Here is a 25,371-nt window from a genome sequence, read left to right as displayed (position 1 = left end):
ATTTCATCCTAGGTAATATCAAGGATCCTTGGGTAATATGCGCTCAAACCGATCATCATACGCGTTAGCTGGCCGGTGTCGGCGCTTTCCTCCAATGGTAGTTTTGCTTTTCTTCTCTCATTAATGCAGGGTGGTTCAATCAGCCCAGCCAATATAACCCGTGCGAGCGCGCATATTCGTAGCATCCATTTGATCTGCTTTCTATCTCTCAATACTGCTGTTTGCGTACCTTTCGCTAGTGCTCAATCAGCTCCACCACAACGCCTCACGATGCCTGTGTTTACCTTTTACCGGACGATATATAGACGCGTTTCATCCGCTCGCAGTGAAGTAATAATGGTAGCACGGACTTCCCACCCCTTCTCGCGCATGTTTTGAGCTTTTGAAGAAACGGACGACCCAAAACACATCGAATGCGTGCCGTCTTCTCGCAGGCAGCCGTGGGCAAATCCGTCGGCCGCGCCCACTCGAATCCTGACTGGCGCGTCCCTTCCACCTGGCCGTAATAACCGCCCTCCTCTTCAGTTTCGGTTTGGAAAACAGCAGTTTTTGATCTTCGTTTGCACTGCAGCGGTGCATATTTGGGCCGCCAGATTTTGCACTTTGCGTTTTTTTAAGTAATACTACCGGAAAACAGTGCATTTACGGGACCGAAAATTTCATTGCAGTTGGCCGTTAAGAAAATGGGACGTGTGAATGTGTAAGTTGTTTTCAGCGCTCTTCATAAGTTGTCCCAGCTTGATAGTAGTACCCGTAAAGCAACGTAGGGCCCAATGCACTGCCAAACGCAGAACACAGTTCGTAGAATGTGTTCAAATTTTAATATATACAACTCCTTTGTCGTGCGGCGCAAGCTACGTTGGAACAGACGTGCAGATGCCTCCATGAGCGTCTACGCGAGCATGCCAATAATGTGCGTAATGGCAAGGAAGGCTTCTTGGCACAGCATGTCAGCACGTGTAGGGGTTGCACTCCGCAGTTTCCTGGCACCACAGTTGTCGCTATATTAAAGGACAAGCAAGCGCGCCTAATCAGTGAGGCAGCTCAGACGGCACGTGGAAAAAACGACTGTGTAAGCAAACCATCGCCATGCTACCTGACCGTGAACTGCATTTCTTGCAATGTGATGCCATACGCGACAGGCCCCTGTGGTTTTCAAAAAATGTTTGGCACGTGTTGGGTGTAGTCGCTCTTTCTTTGTCAGTATTTTGCTGTTCCGTTTTTTTTTTTTTTTTCCTGCAAAGGCAAAGCATAATTATTTGCAGTTGCATGATTAAAGAATCAGTTGGAAGTTAGCGCTCGTCCGTGTGAATTCTTTCCATCGCATGTTTCTTCTGCGCTACATTTGATCACTATTCCGTAGCATTCTTTTGAGCTTACTTTAGTCGTACGGTGCCCACATTGAACTAAAGGCTTCAGTGAAAACATAGTTCCCTGCTTACAAGAGACCTGTCATATAACGACCAAAATGGCTCCCTGGTACGTGTCTTTATAAAGGGGTTCATTTGTACCTCTCATTTTTGATTCACTGCGACTTTCGTACACTTTTATCTTCCCACTTTTCGTACCACCTCTGCTTGGGCTTCATGCCCGCAGGCGTGTGTACATGAAATAAATAAAAAGACGAACATCAAGATCAATTGTAGTTATTTTTTTCACAGACAGTCTGGAAAACAGCTATTTACACAGCTTGAACTACGTCCTTTCACGACCAAAAAGCATGTTTGCCTAAATAAAGGTGAGGATTTATTTGGATGAATTCTTTTGTGCATTACAATGTGCACAGTAAATCAAGCACAAACATTCTGTGAAACGCCGAAAGAGCTGATACAGTCGAACCCCGCTACAACGAACGCCGCTTCAACGAAATTTCCGCTTCAACGAAATATTTCCAATTCCCCGTCAGCTAGCCATAGAAGTCAATGCAACAAAGTCCTCACCACAACGAACCATTTGTCAGGCTTGCTTTCGCTTCAACGAAATTTTCGATGATTTGGGCTGGGTTTGAACAATTATTTTACAATAAAATAAGCATAGCGCCAGCTATCTGTAACTTTTTATACATTCAGGACGCTTAGTTTCACCGAAAATGCGCGTTGCGACCACACCGCCACCCAAAACAAAACAAAAAATAACTCATAGGCGCACGCCATTGCTTGACGGTGATAACGATGTGGCTGGCCGTCTTTACACGAGGCGCAGGCCCGCTTCGCCAAGGCGGAGCCCCAGAGCTACAGCCAATCCGTATCCAGTTGAAATTGCATGAATGTGCTCCGCTGCTGGCGCGGTGCCGTTATGTATGCGTTGTGAGCAGCTGTCCTTGCCGTTTTCCTTCAACTATTCTTCATAGCCAAGAGCGAAAATCATGTTCGCGCATTTGGTCTTGAAGCCTAGTCATCCTATCTTAGTCGCGAGCGCGCAGTCCTGTTAAATGCAAGCGCGCGGGTCTTGTCTGCCAAGGTCAGTAGCTGCCGTGCCCTGTCAGAGGATAAGATAACGGCACTGCTCCTGCCACAAGCGAGAGGGGGGCTTCCCATGGCCTAGCAGCTATCTGCAAGTAATCAGCTCGGTGGACACGCCTTGTTGTACAGCGATACGTTTTGCGCCTGCATATCTTCACCCCCCTCCGTAACGCGTTCTTTGGGTGGTGAAAAAACAGATAACCATTGGTATGTTTGTTGTCCGAATAAACATGAGTTATTGCACGTCACTCCTTTTTCTAAACATTGTATTATGCTGCTAATGTTGCGGAAACGCACGGGGCTATTTTTCTGGCCTTTCCGTGGTGTGTTGGGGCAGATTTCGCCTCAACGAATTTTCGCTTCAACGAAATTTTTCGCACGTCCCGTCAATTTCGTTGTAGCGGGATTTGACTGTATAAGAAGCCATTTCAAGTGTAGCAGGTTTACAAAAAAAGACCGTTCAATGACGTTAGCAGTGTACCACATTGTCTGACTCAACACAGTCCCAGAACACTCACCCTGCATCGTTAAACCTCTTGATTCTGCCGGGTCTTGCCAGGTATGTGGGGTTGGCCGCATGCTCTTTTTCCAGCACTTCGGTGAGCTCCCTGAGCAAGAATGAAACATTCGAAATGGCATTACGCATTGCAGTTGTTTTGCCTCGTCCTTTATGCCAACAGTGGTACATTTCTGAATAGCAATCCAGAGCTATGAACGCAGCTGGCTTTCTCAGAATCTTAGCAAACAACACGCTGGCCAAAAATTTCCCATGAGACGTACTCGACATACACGCATATATTGGCCGTGAGGCCCACCACTGGAGAAGCCGGCGCTGCGATCGTTTTGACGTCACTTGTAGGATCACCGTTCCTATCTTACTGCATAGTTGGCTTGCTGCACGTGGCACTTCGCTTAGGAAGCGCATTCTAAAAGTATTTTCGTGTTAATTCCCTTCGTTTCAAGTTCATTCTCAGTGCGTCAAGCGCAGTTCGACCTCATGGGGACTTTACAACCGTATCAACTGTGATAGATTATCCGCAAACACCATGAGCGTGGTTGTATATTACGTATGCGACCGAAGTGTAAGCAGCGGCTTGTTTCCCTAATCATCAATGTGGACTACGACGATCGCCAAGTGAAGTTTCTAGATTTTCCTTGTTTGCTAGAAATGTATAAAGCAGGAAATCGTGAAGCGTTAACTACTCGCAGAAGCACACACACACGCCGTGCCTGCCCACACGGCTGACGGTGCGGCTTGAACCGACGCAGGTCGCGGCAGCAACAACTGTCGCCACTTTGTAAAATCACACAAGTCGTGGAAAAGAAGTTCCAGATTGGTGAAAGTGGATGTTAGTGTGATGAAAAATTCTGATAGGTAGTGTCATCAGCTGTGATTTTCAATATCTGCCGCGATTTACGCCGGCCTGTTCACGCACGGTGCGGCGAGTGGCCGAAGGATGGGTATGCTTGCGCGCAAGAATCGGCCGAGGCCGTGCAGGTATCTTGATCGTCGATCACTTCAACGGAAATCACCGCGCTTACAGAGTTCCCAGCACGGTGAAACGTTCTGTTAGGGAGTGTCACTCGCAACTCTAACGGTGATGAAATATCTGCTGCGATGCCAAGCCTAAAGTTCCCAACATCCAATTACGTGCATCCGAAGCCGGCTGCGAGCTGTTGGAAAAGGCCCTCCCATCGCGCACGCACGTGTTGCGTTTGGGTTCCTCTAACTTCTTGGGGCCCCCAACGCTCGGTTCACCTATTGTAAATCACCCCATTACCCGAAATCATTAACGACGCGTTTCGCCTAGTACGCAGCCTCGCCTTCTGTGAGCAGTCGTGATCTTCGAAATTGATGCTTGAGAAAGGCCGGCTCACTGTAAACATACAAAACACGCTGCAATTAAAATTACCACGCCGAGCACCTAATGAAAACTAAATATAGCCCTTTCCAAACCCGCTCGAAGGTGTTAAAAACTCACGTTCATACATTGCGGACAAGTCGCGAAAACTAAACATCAGCCGTGCAGAGAACATGTACAGGCTAGGACAGTGATCGTTAATCAAATCCGGGCATGACTATAAAAACATCGTAGGGGAAATAGGCACTGATTAAGCCAAACTGCAGACCATAACAACACTTTTAAGCATGTGCGGCGAAGCAATCTGATCACCGTTCTTGTGAAGTTATTCATTTACCAGGCAATACGAGCAGTTCACGTGGTGAGATCATAAGTGAGCGATGCGTTTCCGTCGCTGTTACAAGGTGTTTCCTTCCACACACATGCCCGTCACAAGTATTTCATAATGAATTAACAGCGTGCTTTTCTTGGCATCAGTTGCATCGTCCTTGGCATTAGCTGGCTGCGTATGTAAGAGCTCTGGGTAGCGATGGTAGCAACTACCTAAACGCAGCGGTGTCTCTGGGAACAAGCGAGTCGCTGATTGCTTCTCCGAATAATTTGGCTTACAGACAACTTTTTTGGTAATTTGCATCAAATTCAGAGGGGGAGAGACGGTGGCCACAACAAAAAACACGCTTCCGCATATGCACGGGAAATGTGTTGTAGCAGACGACAACACGATTCGGCGTCCTACAAGTGACGTCACTCGTAGGTGGCGCCACGGTATGTCCTCGAGGCCAATATAATTACTGCTGTCACTGGACTTCCCTTTATTTTTGCGAAATGGCAGTGCTATGAATCAGCTGTGCATCGATCCACTTACATTTACCACGAGTTCATACATCCAAGAATCGCAATGTGTGCTGCTGTTAAGTTTACCTAGGTAATCACCACTGGGCATTTCCCCACTCATTTTTAATGGTTTATACTTGCGCTAATCTACCAAATATTCGCTCGCTATACGCGCGAGGATATAGACGAGCTGCCCTGTGCGGACTTTCTACGAAACCTATAACGTTAACGTTCTAGTTTTCACATACAACAATTGTTGCATGTGAAAATACCCTAGATGAAATGCGAGTTGTAGACAGCTGGTTCATGGGGAGTACCCAAGTGGGAAAGTTATAAGACCAGCTGGGCACAGCTGGGAATTTAACGTCACCCTGCTCACATAGAACGTTTCGACAAAACGTGAATACGCGCACCGCCGACAAAATGTTTACGCTACATCAAGAGCGAAATGAATGCTTTCATACAACTTTCATACTTTCATACTAGCACGTCTGCCTTGCGGCACCAGTTCGCCGTTCTCGCCCGATTCCAGGTCCGCTGTGCGCCACTTGTTTTCGATCTGGGCCGGTGTAAATTCACTTCCAGGGAATTCCACGTTCACCTGCAGCGCCAGGTCTTCCCACATCGACCTTTTCGTGTACTGCCTTCTGCTATGCTTAGTCTGGAACAGCTTGAAGGCGGAAATAAGAAATAGCGCCTTTGGCCGAGGCCAAAGTGCGTCCGACCTGTTGCTGGCATCCCCAGCTGCTTCGGGCGCTCCGACGGCTTCGGCAGCGACGACATCGACTGGCGTGCCACCTGCAAAGCGATCGTTCAACTGTTCAACCACGCTCGCATCGCCACGAAATAGCGGACCGATATCAGCTCGCTTTGGGGCCACTAAAGTCCCTTCGTCGGAAACGCCGATGGAGGGACTTCAGGCGCAACGGCACCACAGTGCACGATCCCGCCACGGGCTGTATCAGCTCGCTCGACAGCGCAAAGAATTCCGTACCGACTGTCACGTACACCGGTCGGCCGTTCTCAATCACCGGTGCTCCGTTGTTGTCGAGCAACTGGTAGACTGGAGCAACGTTTGCCGACATCCTTGCATGGAGGAATGCATCCTTGGAACGGGCGAACCAGCAGGACCAGATGACCGCCGCAAAGCGCGCGAAAAGATGAGAAGCCGCGAAATTCGTCTTTGCCGTCTGCTACACCGCAGTTTTCTGTCATCTGCTAGCTGCCGGAACAAAAACCTGCTGACTGCTCGGAGAAAAATTGAACGTCGGACTGGCAACATCTGGGATTCCGCGGTGAGTCCGAAACGAAAATCGAAGAGGCCCACTCACAGTGGGAGCGCGTAGCGTTGGTGGCACTTCTACTCCTCGCGGGCATCAGCGCCGGGAACATCAAAACAACAGCACCATGGCCAAAAAATCTTTCGCCTACGTCAAAGATACGTATCGCCCGCTGCGGGAGAGCTACATACCTCTTCGCTGCGCTAGCGCAACGCCGCTGAGCCCGAGATTTTGTTTTAAAAGTAGAAGTTTCGCCGATATCTTCGCTCTTGTCATCTTCGGACATTTGTATGCAGCAGGCACAAACACAATGGTCAGATCTTAGGCGTGGTCACGATTGGTCACATGGAGGAATGATTGGTCACGAGGCCAACGACGTTCCCAGGGCGCACTGCCATTCGTTCGTGCAGTGTCTCTTCGACTTGCCTTGTAAAAGTGCAGTGCGCAAGTGGCACTTGCAACAGTGCTGCCCTTATAAACTGCTCTGACTGCACAGCCTGATCCAGTGCAGTGCGAGTGCAGCTCTGTTGATTATCATTTTCAATAGTAAAAAGAACGGTTTCGTGCAAAACATTTTATTTATTTACCTTTTAAATTTTAGTGTTCTTGTATTGTCAGTTTTTTGCTTATGTCACACTGTGGAAGCCACTCTAGAAGCCGCCCGCTACAGAGGGAAAAATAGAGAAGAGTCGCTTTCGGTAGTCCATAGAGTTTACTATTCCTCCATGATGCGGTGGTACCCCTTGTGGAGTTCACTCTAGTGGAACATACGTCCATGCTCCATGCATGCTTATTCATGCGTGGAGCTGGTGGAGCTTTGGCGTGGAGGAAGTAGAGAACGTTTTTATTGCGCGGTCATTTGCGCAACAGTTTCTCAGCATATCATGGGCGTAGCGACGTGAATAACTCCACTCTCAGGGGTAAGTATGTTACGCTTTTCCAGCCTGCCTCCAAGGTGGAGGGCAGCTACAAAGCGCCCTCCACCTTTCTGTACACGTGTTTGCGCGTAAAGATCGCTTTGTAGCAGCAGTTCGTGCATTGCATTGCGCTTATGAACCGCCACTGCAGTGAAACCTGCATAAACAGCCGAGTTATACGCGTGCACCCGAATTTCTACACAGGTCTCATTAATGACGCACGCTGAGATTTGAAGTGGTGACCAGAGCCACTAGTACTAGTCATTGTACTAGTCATAGTACTCTCGTAGCTTCTTGAACAAGGTTTATTTAATAGCGGAGCTATTTGCCCCGGCCGTAAGTTGTCCAACGCGAACAGAAAAACTCAGATGAAAAAAAAAAAAAGACGCTTGTCGTGGTGGGAATCGATCCTGGGTCCCTCGCGTTGTGAAACCCGCGTCGCTTGAATTTATGAATTAGTAACACGTAACTGCATATATCTCGCGTTGCAGGTACCACCCGATATCCGATAGCAAAAAAAAAGAGCGCGTTTAGAAAGTTACGACACAAAGGACGAACTGCCCCCCCCCCTTCCCCCTCCTTTTTTTTTTTTGCCGATAGCTATCTGTAGGTGTGAGGCAGAGCGAAATGCGGGCGCTGCACCTTGAAAAGTTGTGCCTGAATAAATAGAGGAGCAGCTTTAAAATAGGATACAGTTGCAGAAAACAGTCGGTCACTAGGCAAATACAGACCGTTTTTCTTTTGTAGTTATAAACGATGGGCTGCCTGCATCTTACTTGTAATGACTTTTGGATAGTCTGAGTGTTTGCATAAGCTGCATTGATTGTATCTTTAGAGGGACTGCTTCAAACATGCAAACACTACCTAAAATGCTAAGCTCATGCCACTTCACTATGTCTTTTGTTTAAGTGGAACAAACTTTTTTGTCTGCAATCACACAATGCAATATCCGCTTCACAGTGACCTCTTGGAGCTGAATGAAAAGTGGGTCGAACTTCGACGAATTTAGAGGGGAAAAAACAGAATTCGCCACTCATTAACCACTGAAGTTTACTTGAAGGACAAACACGTGTGCACCAGAATTATCTGCACGTGCCGGGAGTTTATTGATACAAATCATTATTGTGTACTGCACAAAAATTGCTTTTCACAACTTGATTAGGCCACGGACTGTACTCCAACACAAAATTCTCCAGCTTTGTTCATAGCTTTAGCTTCCACAGTCTCTTGTGCAAGCCTTTCTTTTTTCCCAGTGACCTTAATGTCTAGAATATCTGTTTTGCTTGTGCAGGAAGATGGCGTGCACGAAAATACCCAGATGGGGTTGTTTGAAAAGAGGCTGCATGTTTCTGTACCCTGTCGCGTAGGCGTAGGCTGGAGTTGGCTGGTGTCAGCAACCCTCCCTTCGAAGAAATTCGATAAACCAAATTCTTGCAGCATTCAGAGTGTCTGCACCATCGTTCACCTGTCGGCACATTGCATAGGCCTTGCTGGATGCCGAAAACACAACTGTGATGCCGTGCTTGGTCCCCATTTTTTGAAGGGGTGGGAGGACCCATGCACATGCGGTGAAACTGCCAGACGTTGCTTGTTTTCGTTTGCATGTTCACATGACCTATTCTTTTTTCCATTAATTTTCTCAGTAGCAGTGTTACACACACACAGGCAAGCTATTTGAGTGCCCAGCGTTCTGTAGGCAACCCGCCTGTTTTTTGAAGCCGACAATCTTCTCACGAGGACATGATTTCGTGACTGCGGACAACAAAGCAGTGGTTGCATTGCTTTCTTGAGCATTTTAGTGATCGGACTCAAACAAGAGGAATGCTTTTATGCGAGGTCCTTCTAAAAATCGATGCCGATGTCGAGAAATGTGGTGGACACTTGTTTGGGGAGCTTCGGGGTGGAGGTGGTCATCTTGTCAGCAGTCCATGAATAGTTTGGGTATGGCATTCAGGCATTCGGTCAGTAAAATAGGGACATTTTCTCCGTACAACATAGGAAAGTCGTCCACGTGTCTAAAAATTGAGAGCGTGCTCTTTTGAGTATGGACTTTATTTGCCTTTTGCAAACTGCAAGAAAATTTTGGACAGGTGTATGTGGTACGGGAGGTGGTGGATGCCAAGTATCTTTGCCCAAGCCCGAGGTGAACTGTCTAAGGGAATCATTGCTGAATTTTGAGTGCATGTTGCTTCCTGTTCATCTATAACCGAGTGGTGCACAAGCAACACCTTTGCCCTTAGGACATGTTCTCAGCGTCAAGTGAGAAGGTGAAAAGGTGGAGACCACCTTTGCTTCATTCCTCTCTAGGGATGATGTTACCGCTTCTGAATTCGGTACCCTGCATGGGTTGCAAACATGTACCTGGCCGAAGTGCTTGGTCATGTGGGTCGATAGATATGCTTGCCAGGTATTTGCCTCTGAGAGTCTGGATAGGACATCCTTATTAAAGGTTTTTGCTGTAGGGAATATGGACAGGGACCTTTCCTTGGTATCATTGAATTTGAAGCAAAGCGTTTTAAGGTTGGCTGCATCAAGCTTAGCTACTCGCTTCCTATAGAAAAATAAGCAGGTCTCTTACAGCACGGTGGGCACCTGAAGAGCTTCCTTAGTCTAGTGTGCGATACACTGCTGCAGAAAATTAATGAGAAAGAAAAAAGAAGGCCACGTGAACTTGCAGAGGGAAACAGGAGGAGTCTGACTGTTTGAACGTACGGGGATTGGATTTCCCAATACATGAAAAAGGGGGATCAAATACAGCGTCACAGCCAAACAAGGCCTATGCCATATGCTGACAGGTGAAAAATCGCAGAGCTGTCTCTTGGCGGAAAAAGCGATCACACCGGATACACTGAATGCTATAAGAATGTGGTTTATCAAATCCCTTTGGCATATAGACATCATTACACTGTCCAATGCATAAACGACAGGGCACGTTAACACGCACTCTACTTTCAAAAAGTTCACAGAAACTGGTGGCATCCTATCGTGTGATGCGTGGACCGCAGTCCAAGAGTGATTTGGTCCGCCTTATGGATTGGCCTTTAATGGAGCCCTAAATGGAGCTCCAAGAGTTCCAATTTTCTGCGTGAAATCGCTAAATTGCTATCTAACTGGCATCCTTTTGCAAAAATAGCTTCAAAGTGTTAAAAGTATTAGCTAAGTTATTGGTCACGAATAATTGCCTGTTACAATGCCTGGGGCCTCGTGCCTCAAAGCACTGTGGATGCTACAAGCTTCACCAGCTTGGAGCAAACACTCCAAGAGACACCTGTGCCAAGGCCCTTGTTGCTCCAAGATATGCTCAGTCATTGTCTCGCGTGGTAGTACGTGGCACCTTTTTTTTAGCAGCCGATGCACATGCTCCTTCAGGTCTCATTGCGCTCATTCACACTCTTTCTCACATCAGTTTTAGAATAGGGGAACTCAGCACCTGTGGACAACATCGTGAAAACAAACACTTGCTCCCTCTCAACAAGATTTATAAGAGCGTTTTGCCTGATGATTCATGTCTGGCTTACATTTGTTGCATGCAGTGCTTTTGTCGCAAAGAAACAATGCTTCTTTTGGAAAAAGTAGGCCACAGGTGATTTTTTCCCTAATAGGGTAGGACGGGTCTATGGCGGTGGTTTCAAAGCATTGCGATTAGCCAGCTTTCACACGACTGGTCCGCATAGTGAGCCTTAGGCTTATAATTGTGGAACTTACATGATCCCTGCTTTCACTAGCAGTGCAAATGACAATCCCTGGTGCAATTTTTCGCCACACTATCATTCACATTCACGCATGTGTAACATTCTTTTTGCCGTGAGCTTATACAGTCCACGCTCGTTGCAACGGACCCTCTTAATCCGGAAGAAAATGTCCGCTGTAGCCGAAGTATGCAGTATCCAACCGGTGTTGGGGGTGGGGGGAGGAGGTATACGAGCGCAAAAGTGCGAACGTTGACCAGTACTGCACATAAATGCTACAGACACTATTCTTTCTACGCGCCTGCAGCACCTCTGCACAGCGTTCACGTGGTGGAAAAAATCACCTAAAAACCCTGTTTCCGAAGCTTGGCACCGGCCCTTGGAAAAGGCCTAGCATATGTGGTCGAGTGCGTAAAGACGCACGCTAAGCTGAGCAAAGAAAGCAAGAATATAACAAGAAGCATTAATTACTAAGCCGATATAAAATCAGTCGTGAGCAGCAGAATAGCTAGGCTCTCTTAAAACCCTTTGTGACAAGGCACCGTTCGTCAAGCAAATCGGATCACTGCTTGACGTTCCCACAAGGAAGCTTCCACATCACTTATAATTATAGTCTGGACCAGAGGTCGGCAAACTCACTCATGAGTCCACTCACTCAGACTCATTTGGACTCAAACTCACGCGTGAGTTTGAGTTTGAGTGAGCGCGAGGCTAGTGTGGCATGGTGAGTTTGAGTTTGAGCCGAGTGATCACGACTGAGTTTGAGTCCGATTGAGTTTGAGTTCTGAGTACATTTTGAGTTTGAGTCCATTTTGAGTTCTGAGTACAATTTGAGTTTGAGTCCATTTTGAGTTCTGAGTACATTTTGAGTTTGAGTCCATTTTGAGTTCTGAGTACACTTTGAGTTTGAGTTCATTTTGAGTTCTGAGTACATTTTGAGTTTGAGTTCATTTTGAGTTTGAGTTCATTTTGAGTTCTGAGTACAATTTGAGTTTGAGCTCATTTTGAGTTCTGAGTACATTTTGAGTTTGAGTCCATTTTGAGTTTGAGTCGGACTGTGAGTACATTTTGAGTTTGAGTCCATTTTGAGTTCTGAGTACATTTTGAGTTTGAGCACATTTTGAGTTTGATTACATATTGAGTTTTGAGTACATTTTGAGTTCTGAGTAAATAGGAGTTTTAAGTCCATTTGGAGTTTGAGTACATATGAGTAGCCTAGCAGGCAGCTATGGTTGGCTTTTAAGTTTCATGCGTCACTGTGGGCTCGGAATTCAAGTTACCTGCGGGTATGGCACCAATCGCGATCTGCATGATCGGTTGGGAGGGAGGTGGTGTCTGATTTTTTTTAGTTTCTTGTTGAATTTTTATGGCCATAAGCACTTGCTGTATACCTAATTTTCGCGGCTGGGCGCGTGAGTGATAATTGACTGGTGAGGTCATTAAAAAGGGTTGTCTTAACTTTTCCTCCTGACGGATCCACTAAGAGCGTGGGAAAGGGTGGTGGGAAAGCACACGGTGGCGCTGGCATGCTGGTTGTTCGCCTGCTACTGTTAACGACTTGATATACTAGGGGTCACAAAGGAAGAGGTGAGAGCCGGGGGGAAATAGGGGCGGGGGCTGTCCTTTCTACTGTTTCAAATGAATTAGCTGAATTGACTGGGCAGCGCCCCTTAAGACAGAATAATAACCACATTAGATTGGGTGAAAAGTGAAACTGTTGAGGCTAAGGCGTGTAAGGTATCAAATGAAAGGTCCGGATTAACGGAATCACGCGGGGTAAATAAAAAAAATTCTTCCTGATTGTAGTCATCAGGCAGTCATAATGAGTCATAGATTGGGTTAAAATTTAAAATGACGCTGCGAGGGCATGTGGGGAATCAAATTCAAGGTCTCGATGTGGGGAATCATTCGGGACGAACATGAGATATGGATATATCATGACGTAGTCATGGTAAATCAAAGATTCGGTTAAAATTCAGGTTCATGACGCTAGGGCGTATCAAATTAAAGGTCTCTATGAGGGTAATCACGTGCTTCCTAATTATTATAATGACATAGTCAAAATGGGTCATAAATTAGGTTAAAATTCACAATGATGCCACTGGGTGTCCGGGGTATCAAATTGAAGGTTCCGATAAAGAAAATCACGTGGGACAAAAATGTGGTAGGGCTATATCATGAGATAGTCATGGTTAGTCATTGATTGGTTTAACGTTCAAATTGATTCCGCTGGATGTGATGGGTATCAAATCAATGGTCTTGATGAGCCGAATCACGTGGGAGAAATACAAAAATGCTTCCTGGTTATAACCATTAGATTGTCATGGCGAGTCTTATATTGGGGTAAAATTCGAAGTGACCCCGCTAGGGAGTGTAGGGTATCAAATTTACGGTCTTGAAGAGGGGAATCACGTGGTACAAATAAAAAAAAGGCTTCGTAGTTCGAATCATCAGATGGTCATTATGAGTCATAGATGGGGTTAAATTCAAGGTGAGGCCGCTGAAGCATGTGGGGCGTCAAATTGAAGGTTCCAGTTAGGGGAATCATGTCGGACACCTAAATAATGCGTCCTGGTTACAGTCATGAGTCATGGTTAGTTTGACTGGTATGAATTCCATATGACCCTGCTAGGGTGTGTGGGGTATCAAATTAAGGGGTATTCACACGAGAGAGAAATCCGCCGTTTCGCTCCTAGGAGTGCGCACCACGTGACCCCTACGTCACGGTTTCTCTCCGGCGCACCGCCTCCGATGGGAGATCGGAGCTTCTGCTCGCGAGCTACAAACCCTCCGACGCTCCGCGGCGGAGGCGGCGGGATTTCGTCTGCTCGTCGGGCAGCTGGCCGCGACTGAAGTTCTAGAGCGGTTGCAGGCACTTTATTTTTATCGCTTCCTAATACATTGGACGCGAAAATGCGTGGCGCACATGACAGGCGCACTGAGGGAGCCGCGTAAACCACCAGCACGGGCGCTTGGCGAGCGGCGGCCGCGGCTGCGAAGTGGCGCAGGCCGGCGTCGGTAGCTCGAGCGACAGCTTGTTATTGCTCCCCAAGGCGCAAACAAAGCTGCGTATACGAGAAATGGGGTAATGATGTGATGGAAAGTTGCTTTAAAAATCGTCACCTGAGCCGCTTGCCAGAGCGGCGATCGAATATTCGCCGCAGTGTTAAGCCTAACATCAGTATGCGGGCCTGTAGGTTGGCCGGTCGGCTGCTACTACGTCGCGCGCCGTTCTCTCCGCGCGGCAGCACCTGCATCGCGTCGACGACCAATTTTTGGTCGGTTGACAAGATCAGTACGTATGCGCTTAACAGAAATTGCCGCCGTCGCGGAATCGGCGGTGCTACGGCAGCTATGCTTTCGAGATAGGCGGCTGCAAACAGTGATGTCCGTCCGAAAGTCGCATCCTCCGTGTGAGCGAAGGAGCTAGCCGAGCGGAGGTCCGCCTGCGGTGACGTCACGACCTCCCTCGGATTTCTCCGCTGAAACGCTCCGTCGTGTGAATACCCCTTTAAAGGTCTCGTCGAGGGGGTCACGTGGGACAAATATGAAAATGCTTTCTGGTTATAATTATGAGGATATCGCAAAAGGTATACAGCAAAAGGTACACACTCTCACTCACACTCTCACTCACACTCTCACTCACACTCTCACTCACACTCTCACTCACACTCACACTCTCACTCTCACTCACACTCTCACTCACACTCTCACTCTCACTCACACTCTCACACACTCACACTCACTCCCACTGTCACTCTCACTCACTCTCACACTCTCACTCAGTCACACTCACACTCTCACTCACGCTCACACTCTCACTCACAATCACACTCACACTTACACTCACTCTCACTCACTCTCACACTCACTCCCACTCTCACTCACTCTCACTCACTCACACTCTCACTCTCACTCAGTCACACTCACACTCGCACTCTCACTCACACTCTCACTCACACTCTCAATCTCACACTCTCAAACTCTCACTCTCACTCTCTGACTGTCTCAATCTCTGTGAGGCCATGAGAGTTCTGAATTCATTTTGAGTTCTCAGCGCATTTTGAGTTCTGAGTTCATTTTGAGTTTTGAGTCCATTTTGAGTTTGAGTACATTTTGAGTTTGAGTACATTTTGAGTTTTGAGTACATTTTGAGTTTTGAGTACATTTTGAGGTTTGAGTACATTTTGAGTATTGAGTTCACTTTGAGTTTGAGTACATTTTGAGTTTTGAGTCCATTTTGAGTTTTGAGTTCATTTTGAGTTTGAGTCCATTTTGAGTTCTGAGTACACTTTGAGTTTGAGTTCATTTTGAGTTCTGAGTACATTTTGAGTTTGAGTTCATTTTGAGTTTGAGTTCATTTTGAGTTCTGAGTACAATTTGAGTTTGAGCTCATTTTGAGTTCTGAGTACATTTTGAGTTTGAGAGAGTTTTGAGTTCATTTTGAGTTTGAGTACATTTTGAGTTTTGAGTCCATTTTGAGTTTGAGTACACTTTGAGTTTGAGTACATTTTGAGTTTTGAGTACATTTTGAGTTTTGAGTCCAAATTGAGTTTGAGTACATTTTGAGTTTGAGTACATTTTGAGTTTTGATTACATTTTGAGTTTGAGTACATTTTGAGTTCTGAGTACATTTTGAGTTTTGAGTCCGAGTGAGTTCTGAGTTTTGAGCTCAATGTGAGTTTGAGTACATTTTGAGTTTGAGTACATTTTGAGTTTTGATTACATTTTGAGTTTGAGTACATTTTGAGTTCTTAGTACATTTTGAGTTTTAAGTCCGAGTGATTTCTGAGTTTTGAGCTCAATGTGAGTTTGAGTTTGAGTGAGCGCAGATGTGCTGCTCAGCATTGAGTCTGAGTTTGAGTGAGTGGTGATTCGAAAAAAAAAATTGTGAGTGAGTTTGAGTGAGCCGCGCCAACTTTGCCGAGGTATGGTCTGGACATTAAAACAGCTGATACGATATAATCTTATGGACAGCTGTAAATGTCCAAAGTTCTACCAGTTGGACTGTGCACGGCCACCGGCAGATTGCACACAATGGATGGGAGCCAACCTCCTACTTTAGGTATTTCTTACCTTTTTTACCGGACGGAACGCGAACGATGCATGCGTTGGAATAATGAATGCCGAGCTTCACTGAACCTGAGTTCTTTATTACATAAAAAAAACCTGTGAAGATGGAGGGCAGACTCGACTCTGAGTGCACTGTTGTTCAATCCCACCAGCAGCATTTATCGGCAGCGGCATTGTTCTTAAAGGGACACTGAAGTGGTTTGCAAACATTGCGGGATTACTAGCGCAAATTGTAGTTCAAAGTCCATAGGCCATGTTTCTACCACTCTGAGCGCATTTACGCGAATTTAAGCAATTCGAAAATGCTGTCCTCTTTGCACCCTCGCTCATTTTTTGTGCCGTTTTCGTGTGACGTCACGAGGAGACGAGCTGGCAATTGGCTGCGCTACTTCACGGTTCGCCGACCTTCCGATCGAGTCAGTCGGCACAGCGTTTAGACCGCCGGCCGCCGATGGGTCGTTGCAATTGGCTCGCTCAATTGAAACTAAGCCACCACACGTTTGTGAAAAACTAAGCCACTTCACGTTTGTGAATGAAAGAATGTGCCTTTCTTTACTTTGTTAGTTTGTACACTGTATCTAGCTCCAAGTTGAGTCAAGGTCGCCTCACACAAGGGCTGCACAAGGGCACATGCGACGCTTCGCTGACTTTACGCTAGTAGGAAAATCTAAGGCCACTTGAAGGTGGGAGATGAGTCAACGAAGTCAATATTCGTACCAAGAAAATAAAATCAACTGAAAATTTTACTGTACAGCACAAAACTAGGGAGTAGGAAGCACTTTTTTGCGCTGGGTGAACAAGCACAGCGGTCAGCAGCACGACCGCACATCTGCGAACGCTTTTCCGTCCAAGAAATGCAATTGCTAGACGTGAGATATTGTGGAAGTTTGGGGGACGCTTACTGCACGGGCGCTATATGACAAATAGTCACCTAAAGTACTTCAAATGATAAGGCTAAATAAAAGTGTAAACTGGTTATACATTATATACGTTATATATCTAGCCTCAACAGAGCTGATCTGTGGCCGAGTGGTCTAAGGCGCTAGATTGTCGTTTTGCAAGTCGGAAGTTCAAATCCCCGAGGGTGTGTCTTGTGTTTTTTTTTTTTTTTTGCCAGTTGATGTTTTCGTTTTTGGCCAATGTTTTCTACACTGAGTTCAGCATTTTTGGGCCGTAACGTTCACTGTTCCACGAGCAAGTTTGCAGAACGCGCGCAGACTGCCACTGACGCTCTAGTGAGTTCTCGTTAGCGTGCTGCTGCTTGCGGGCAGTGGGCACAGGCCTGAATCAGCACACCCTTGGCCTGCTGCGAACACACTTTTTATGATGCAGGCATGAGTGAGGCAAGCTCCGAATATGAGGGAAAAGCACATGACATTTGAGCGTCAGCGGTGACGCGGAGGGCGTCATCCACTGCGTAGGCCTCGGCTAGTGATTTCTACGATTCCAAGCCGTCCTGGGAGGCTTATCTCAGGCATTTTACAGCCGGCAATATGGCAGAAGGGCGGTACGGCGATTACTGAGATATCGAGAAAGCCCATCCAACGATGCCGTCAGATGTCAAATATGTTGTTTTACAGAACCGAAACCGAAACTTGTTTGAATGCTAACCTCGGACATCGTACAATCACGGTGCCATCTCCTCGCGACGTCACAGCTTTAGTTGGTGCGGCCGCCACAGACCGCGCAAGGTAGTTTTTCTTCTTTCCCGCTTTATAAAATAATTAACGACTTATCAACGGAATAAACGATGAAAAGTGTGGTAATTTGAGCCAGTCTACGCAGTGCAAGCAAAACCGGGAGCTTGACAAATTCACTTCAGTGTCCTTTTAACGGTCGAACGGACCGTCTGCTTAGATAGGCCTGTACTTTTGGCGATGTCGGCCTGTTTTTCACCGTGTTCGACAGCTTCAATCATATTTAGTTCCGCCATCAGTGAAATCAGCTAGCCTGCCGCTCACGGCGCCGGTTGCACAAAAACATGGAGGTCCATGCACAAAAAAAAAAGACCAGTGGCACTGGCTTGGCTTGGCTGCGCCAACATTGCCAGACATAAGTTTCTTTGCCAAAGTAAACAAAAAAAGCATATTGAGTGCTGACACCGCGGAAGTCCGCTATAAGCATTCAGTCAAAACAGTTTTCGCCTAAAATTTAGTCTGTTGTAGCCGATAGTCCGCTACAGCCGGGTCCGTTATGAGCGGAGTGGACTTCACTTAAAATGCATGGGGACCAAACAAACCAACAGAAATGGTCTGTTGTAACCGAAAGTCCGTTGTTGCCAGATCTGCTGTAACGAGCGCAGACTGTACTGGCGATTAGCAACGAGATGTAGCTGCAGCTGCCCACTTAAGTTTGTGCATGCAAGCAGTGCTGTGATTGAAAAATAGAGTGCCACTTGAACGACACAAATGAAGAACGACGGGACAACTGCTTGTCCCGTCGTTCTTTATTTGTCTCGTTGTCCAAGTCGCACTCTGTTTTTCAATCATAATAGACCAAGCAACACAGCTATGTTTAAAGCAGTGCTACATTGCCACCGCTCACTGCAGTGCACGCCATGCGGTCAGGTGCTGGTGTGTACACGACTGTAGCCCCACTGGCTGCACAGCTGACAATCATGCTGAGTGTTTCTCTCTGCAGCATATGCCTCATGCTTTTCGGCTTTTTTTCTCTTGCGAGTGATTCACTAAGTCTTCAAAGTCAGCTAAGCTGTCGTCATAGTCTGCAATGTCAATTGGAAAAAGGAGCAGCAGCTTTCCTTTAGGCATGTTCATGCGGAGTTTCGCTGACTGCGAGAGCAGTGCAAAAACATTGAAGCTCATTTGGGGCGTGTTCTTCGTTGTCTGCTATTCTGCTAAATAGCATGTGGGCTCCAAACCCAAAACTCCAGGATGGCTTTTGGAAATGATGATGATGACGATGGTTGGATGTTAATGGCGCAAGGCCAACTGGGGCAAAGAGCACCAAAACAGTGGTTAAATATGAGAGGTGAGAACGTAGACACTAAAATCAGTAAGCAAGAATAATTTGGAGACCCAGTATGTTAAGGGCCCCCAACTGTGTGTGCAGCTCAAGTGAAAGATGGCTGAAATAGGCCAGCCACTTCAACCACCACCATTTACACCCGATGCCGGAGACTGATTGGCTGAAGCTTTCAATGGAACCCATCAATACGAGGGCTGTTGCACCGCTGCTGTTACTGTGTGACAGCCACAGTGGCTACCACATCACAGCCACTGTTAAATGTCACCAAGGGTTCAAAGATAAACAAGGAAGAAATGAAATATCATTTTGTATGTTTGGCCACTGCAATGCACTGAGGTGCGGTATTTGGTATCTATTGTTGTGAACCTGTACCTCAGCAACCGTATGCATGAAATCACAGCCTTTGCAGTCTTATTCGAAAACCCTTTAAAGGCCGATGTGATGTAACTGCATTTAACCGATTCCGATTGCCATTGCTGCGTGTACAAGTGTAGTCAGATCAATCAGTCATATACAGATTTTTTTCATGCCAACTGTTATCATTCTTTCAGTCACCCAAAAGTGCAAATGCATTGGAAGTACTTGCGTGTTGCGGTCGCTGTAGCATGAAATAACAATGAACCCACTGTGCTTTTTATCTTCTTGCAATGCCAAAACTAGCAAACACATCACTCGGCCAGTGCCGCAATACCCTAAACTCCAAATTGTTTTCTAATCCCACAGACTGGAACCTGTTCCATGCATCCAAGATGAACATGGAGCATTGGAGAGAGAAGCTATCTGCATTGGACTTAGTGCGCAAGTGCTTGGTGCCTGCCTCAGAAGACAGCTGTTGGTTGTGCGACGACCTTGTTGCATGGAACGCGGTCCTACACCCGCTGCAACTTCACCTTGCGGAGAAAACACTAGGAGTGCTGTGCCTCTACAAGATGAAGACTTCAGATGATTATCAGAAGTTAGACACTGGTTACCACAGCACCTTCTTCACCGTGTGGCTACCAAAGAAGCATAAGTGTGTCCAGGAAGTCAAGTTCTATGGCGGCTGCCTGCACTTCAAAATGGCCACCATCTTTGATACTGTTGCCCCTCTGTCACCATCGAATCTGCGCCACATTTCAATTGAGGCAGTTACATCTCTTAGCTGTGCACTGCTTCTCGATGTTTTAGATCCCTTAAAGCAGCTTGAGGAGCTTAAGCTGAGTGACATTGCAGTGACTGATAGTCTCAGCTCAAAGCTGGCCCGGCTTCTTGTGACTAATGCTGATACCCTTAGAGAATTTCATTTGTCTCGTGTACGCATCCCTTGCAACAATGCTAACATACTTGTGCGCTGCATCTCGAAATGCAAGAAGCTCAAAGACTTGTCATTTGATGGCACGCTAAGCTCAGCTGGGCTGAGGGACCTCACAACACTACTGAACTCTGCAGAAACGTTGGAAAAGCTTTCTCTATCGGTGGAGCAAAGCTGGGGAGTAAGTAATGGTGAGGAAAGGAATTACGAGAAGTCTAATGAGGGCATGCTGGCTGCAGTTGGTGACCTAGTGAGGAGGAACACGATTCTCACAGAGCTTCGTTTCTGCGGTCATCAGGGTCTTCTCGTGGACGTTTTGAATGCTCTTGAAAGCAACGATGCACTGAGGTGCCTCACAATTGATATTCTAGAAAGTGATTTGATGGATCATGGCCTCATATTCGCAGAAGCGCTGAAGTCCATGCTGACAAAGAACAAAGGGCTTTGCTCACTGTGTTTAGTGGACTTCCAGATTGATTACAACATTGCAGTACTCATGTCTGAGGGACTTCAAGCAAACACCACCCTAGGATGCCTCGACCTAACCAGTAGCTTTTTAAGCTCTCTTGCACTTGGTGCACTCTGCAGTGTACTACGGGCAAATAGGACACTGCGTTCACTCAAGGTTGGCTCCTTTTGGGTGGACACGAGTGAGAGGTGAGTACTCAACTCTATATTTTACTTTTAAATCCTTAAGACCACACAGCTTTTTCTTAAAAAGCGAGGTATAGGTGAGTATAACTTAATGTGCTGTATAGATATTGCACAGGAAAAATTGTAGCATACTTCGGTTTTCAGTACTTGTTTGTTATCCTAAAACACTTAAATTTCAAATTTTCTGGGGTGTGTGAAGTTGGGATATGCCATTACCATAGCAGGAGCTCTGCAGTGATTTTCGTTACATTTCATTACCATAACAGGAGCTCTGCTGTGATTTTTGTTACATTTTGTTTTATGTGAAAGGGCAATACACTGGATTGGAATATAGGACAACAGCAAAACTGGGGGTTTTGCTTGAATAGCACATTAAGGGTTATTTTGTGTCAAAAAGATGAAACTGCACGAGGCAAGTGCCTACTTACTGAAGATGGCGCATACACGCGAGTCCAGTCAAAAACGGATGGGTGATGCATGCTGCTCGCTAAGAGTTTGCTTTTACATGCTATTTTTTTTTTGCAGCAAAGCACGCACCAAGCCTGTGTGACATGGGGTTGGCCCTTTGGGCATTTATGAAAATTGTAAAAAAGGGGAAAAAAGTCCCAGTATTTTAGCGCTGCATTAGTGCATGGTCTCAGGTTCGTGGCTGCACAATGGTGTGGTTGATGCAGTTGCTTGTTTAAATTTGTAATAAACCCGGGTGGACCGGAAAAACCTTAAAATGGGCCACAAAGACAAAATGCAAGTTTGTTATTCGAAAGATTTCGTGTTCTATAGTGCCCCCAGCACTTGTCTGGAAGTGGAAGCAAACGATGCTTTATTAACTGCGAAATTAATCAATTTAAGCTAAAATTTTGATTGTTGTGTCAAAACGTGTGTTTGAACGTTTGCAATGACATCGTAAGAACAGGTCTTTCAGTTAAACGGTGTGGAGCGGAGACTTGCTTACTGTTAGTCAACCTAGATGGTGCCACCACACCGCGGCAAGCTGTATTCTGCCCTTGGTTTGTTTGTGACCGTTCATGGAGAAAATAATCATTTCGTGAAACATGGTGCTCGCTCAATAAATATGGTCACATAAGACACCGTTGCTTGCGTCAATCGGCCAGTGTCGTCTGAGACAACCCCAAAGCCCCGCAGTGCTGTGCATCTAAACGAAGCATAGTGGGCGCAGTACCAACAGCAGTGCGCATTGGTACTTCTATGTTTATGTGTGCTTTCGTAACTTCCACTGTTTGTCTCACCATTCTTACTAATATAAAAAGAATGTGCCCTAAATTTCAGTGCGAATAGCTCATTCGGCAAGCTTATAAGTTCTGCCTAAGTTGCGTTTGCATTTTTCAGCCTTCGCCAATCACAGAGCTGGATGGTATGACATCATAGATTCTGTTGCAGGAAATGAGCTAGTGGGTCGCATGGCCATTCCCTTTTTTTTCATGAATATACAGCTTATTTGAGCGAAGTTTACATTAAAAGTGGTGTCAGCACGATTCTAACGAGGCAATCTTTTGAATGAACCAAACTTGCATTTTGTCTTCATGGCTCCTTTAAGGAACAAAAATTAGGCTACTGAACTTTTTACAGTTTGTTTATTTCTTCAACAAAGCAACAAATCTAGTGCTTTCGTCCTTCACTGCAGTTATTACTTGTGTTGTTAAAGGAACGCTGAGGAGCAAAAGCAAGTTCGTCTATGTTGGTTGCAAATACAAACCTGCCACTCCTGCAGAAAATGCCAAAAGTGTGAAAACGGGTATACCCCATGTACTTTCCCTCACTAAAATTTGTTACATCTTAAATCTTGAATGGTGAAGTGGGATCTTGCCTAAGAACCTTTTTAAAACAAACACTTGAGCAGTAAATGTAAAATAAATGTACGTGGGAACCTTTGCTCATCATGTACTTTTGAGATGTAACCCTCACTAGCGAACACTTAAAATAGGATGCTTTAGCAATGGCAGTTGGGAATCTTTCAGTGGCAGTTTTGAGAATTGGTTCACCTTGCTTGTAAGCAAAGTAAAAAGGTGCGTGTGGGTGAATGTGCGCGCCTTCGGTGACTATTTACCACTACCGCACATATGTGCCACAGCCAGGGGCAAAATTATTAACACGAGCTTGTGACACGATGGCTCTCAATGTTCTTGGCATTTCCTACCACTGCTCCTTGGCAGCACTTCTGCTCACAGTAGCTTCGCTGGGGTAAGAGCCTGATGGCCAACTTTGCCAGGCACAGCTATTGATGGTGCCAAAAAACATTTCTGATTGGCGGACAATCCTTGCATCAAACGTGAAAGACAGTGAAAACACTGTAGAAGATGGTGACGATCAATGAACATCAAAAATGGGGTCCCAGTTTGCTCTGGGTGTGCAGTGCCGTGCTTTATAATGTCGCTAAAAATGGAAGGAAAATGACAAAGAGAAAGGCCAGCTTTAATTATTTATTTCTCACAAGTAATCGTTTAGGGGCTGTCAAACTCTTTGAGTCAAAATAGTTATTCAGCACTTAGTGCCACTTTTAGGCTTTTATTAAGGCACTTAATAAATAAGGCACTTTTATTAAGGCACTTAGTGCCAGGCACTAAATGCCTTTGGCTGCCTCATCTCGTGCACACCAAATTTGTGCTTGTGTTTAAGTGGGTACAATGTCTTGGCCGATGTCTACACCCTCATTTGTGGTCTCTTGCAGCATGGGTTTGGCCAAGTTGCAAAGCTACGGACGCCTACACATGGTGTGGCATCCTTGGAACTCTCCAGGCCTGTCTTCTGCACTGCTTGAGCCGTTGGTGCATCCTACAGAGCTAAGCCTCGACACCTTGCTCTTTTCTGAGGAGGCCTTCTCTGCCGTTTGCAATGAAGTAACCTCGAGCGTTGATCTGGAGAAACTGACAGTTTCCTTTTGCAACAGCTCTAGTGCTCATTTAGAAAGTCTATGCGAAGCACTGAAGATGAACAAGTCACTCAAGTACGTGGCCCTGCATGAAGACACCACCAGCCTGCACGCTGCTGCAACTGCCGCTCGGAGTCTCTGCTCCAACAAAGTTGTAATTCAACTGCAAGTATTGTGTAACAGGGTGGACGAAACGTCGGCGAGCATGTTTGCTTCACTGCTTCTAGCAAATGAGTCTATACAGAAGGTCCAAATTGAAAGTGCGCGTGAACTAACTCAAGTGTGCAAGGACATGCTGTCTCAGGCACTTTCTCAGAACCAGTTTATCACTTCGTATTCTGTTTTTGATGGCCGTCAAGACAGCTCTTCTGTCACTGTGGAAGCAGCTCTTCAGCGGAATATTACCCATCTTCATCGGGCGGCACGTTTCGTGCTGGGAAAGAACACCGGGAAAGTGTGTGCCGAGGCGTTCGAGCACCTCAGATCCAAATCACAGTTGCTGGGGTGTGTGATGTCGGTTTCGGATATGAGCGAAAGTGAAGCAAAGGCTGCTGTGAAGTCAGCTGGGTTGTACGTCCACAGCGATTTCTTGTTCATTAACAGAGTGGTGTGCCATAAAGTAGAATGTCATGCTGGGGAAGGTGTGCAAATAGACCAGCTCACTCACGACTGCTGGCTCGCCATCACGAAGTACCTGAAAGTATCAGACATTGCTCAAGAGTGACGACATTGTTTTAGGGTGTGAATGACCGCAAATTAAGAGTGCAGCATTAAACTCGGATGTGGTTTCTAAAAATATGTGCCTGTGTAATGCTTGTTTTGTATTTTCACCTTTTCAGAATGCAGACATAGCTAGTTTGTGTTTCAAAGGTTATTGCTTTTCGAAGTGGATAAATTTTTGTTTGGTCTTGTCCTCATGCTTTCTGGATTGCACAACTGTGTACTTTACTTGTTTTTGTGTTCTTGTCTGTGGCGTTTCTTCTTCTAAGCTTGTATAGGTAAAGCTGCACAGTTGAAGTCACAACACTGTCACTTTTACCTGTGTGATGGTTTTTTTACCTTTCTGATTTCGAGTAATTGACCGTAATATGAACGCAATAAACATGTGAGTTCAGAGTAATCAATCTTTCAAATTTGGTTTGTGGTTAACATTTTCAAGCATTTCCACTCAGCTTCCCAAATCTGCTGTCACGTTTTCTTGAGAAACTTCTACACTGCACTTTTGAAATTGCCCTCACGAGGTACACCGTTCAGGCATTCCTGTCCTGTATATTGAGAGACAAGGGCTAGGAACGGCGTTTACTGAGGCGTTCGAGCCGCAAGCACCGCAGAACACACGAAGATGATGATCATGTCCGTAGAAGATGATGGAACAGTACCGCATGGCTGGTGCTGATGAGTATGTACAGATGAAGAGGTGCGGGAATTGTCCTCTGG

The 25,371-nt window shown here is 46.1% G+C and overlaps 2 protein-coding genes across 9 annotated transcripts in view; one reads left to right on the top strand and one right to left on the bottom strand.

Annotated features, from left to right (window-relative positions):
• Nucleotides 1–6,900, bottom strand: part of LOC144159200 (uncharacterized) — a 54,904-nt gene extending 48,004 nt beyond the window's left edge. For 3 of the 7 annotated variants that reach the window (XM_077690537.1, XM_077690534.1, XM_077690540.1), the window contains exons 1-3: nucleotides 6,153–6,285; nucleotides 5,884–5,956; nucleotides 2,981–3,070 (exon numbers count right to left, since the gene is read on the bottom strand). In XM_077690537.1, coding sequence (XP_077546663.1) covers nucleotides 2,981–3,070; nucleotides 5,884–5,956; nucleotides 6,153–6,243 — 254 coding nt within the window. In that variant the 5' untranslated portion in view covers nucleotides 6,244–6,285. Of the gene's footprint in view, nucleotides 1–2,980; nucleotides 3,071–5,641; nucleotides 5,957–6,152; nucleotides 6,286–6,629 lie in introns of those variants that run through there. The other 4 variants (XM_077690535.1, XM_077690539.1, XM_077690538.1 and 1 more) reach the window with 4 other exon arrangements.
• LOC144159199 (uncharacterized) lies at nucleotides 6,330–25,058 on the top strand. Of its 2 annotated transcripts, none has more exons than XM_077690533.1 (3): nucleotides 6,330–6,453; nucleotides 19,826–21,050; nucleotides 23,734–25,058. In XM_077690533.1, the coding sequence occupies exons 2-3, from the start codon at nucleotides 19,852–19,854 to the stop codon at nucleotides 24,656–24,658; spliced, it is 2,124 nt and encodes a 707-aa protein (XP_077546659.1). In that variant the 5' UTR covers nucleotides 6,330–6,453; nucleotides 19,826–19,851; the 3' UTR covers nucleotides 24,659–25,058. The 2 variants fall into 2 exon arrangements, with proteins under 2 accessions (XP_077546659.1, XP_077546658.1); XM_077690532.1 differs by lacking the exon at nucleotides 6,330–6,453 and adding an exon at nucleotides 7,141–7,358.
• Nucleotides 25,059–25,371: the final 313 nt, after the last annotated feature.

This window comes from Haemaphysalis longicornis, unplaced genomic scaffold, assembly GCF_048455015.1.
Source record: "Haemaphysalis longicornis isolate Haplotype H1 unplaced genomic scaffold, Haemaphysalis longicornis Haplotype H1 scaffold_10, whole genome shotgun sequence".
Classification (NCBI taxonomy): Eukaryota; Metazoa; Arthropoda; class Arachnida; order Ixodida; family Ixodidae; genus Haemaphysalis; species Haemaphysalis longicornis.
Note: the sequence above shows the minus strand (reverse complement) of the source record. Positions and strands in the feature narration are given on the sequence as shown.

Coding starts and splice junctions, on each gene's coding strand:
- LOC144159199 (XM_077690533.1), top strand. CDS start 19,852: ATGAACATGGAGCATTGGAGAGAGAAGCTATCTGCATTGGACTTAGTG. Junction 21,051..23,733: donor TGGGTGGACACGAGTGAGAG/GTGAGTACTCAA, acceptor GGTCTCTTGCAG/CATGGGTTTGGCCAAGTTGC.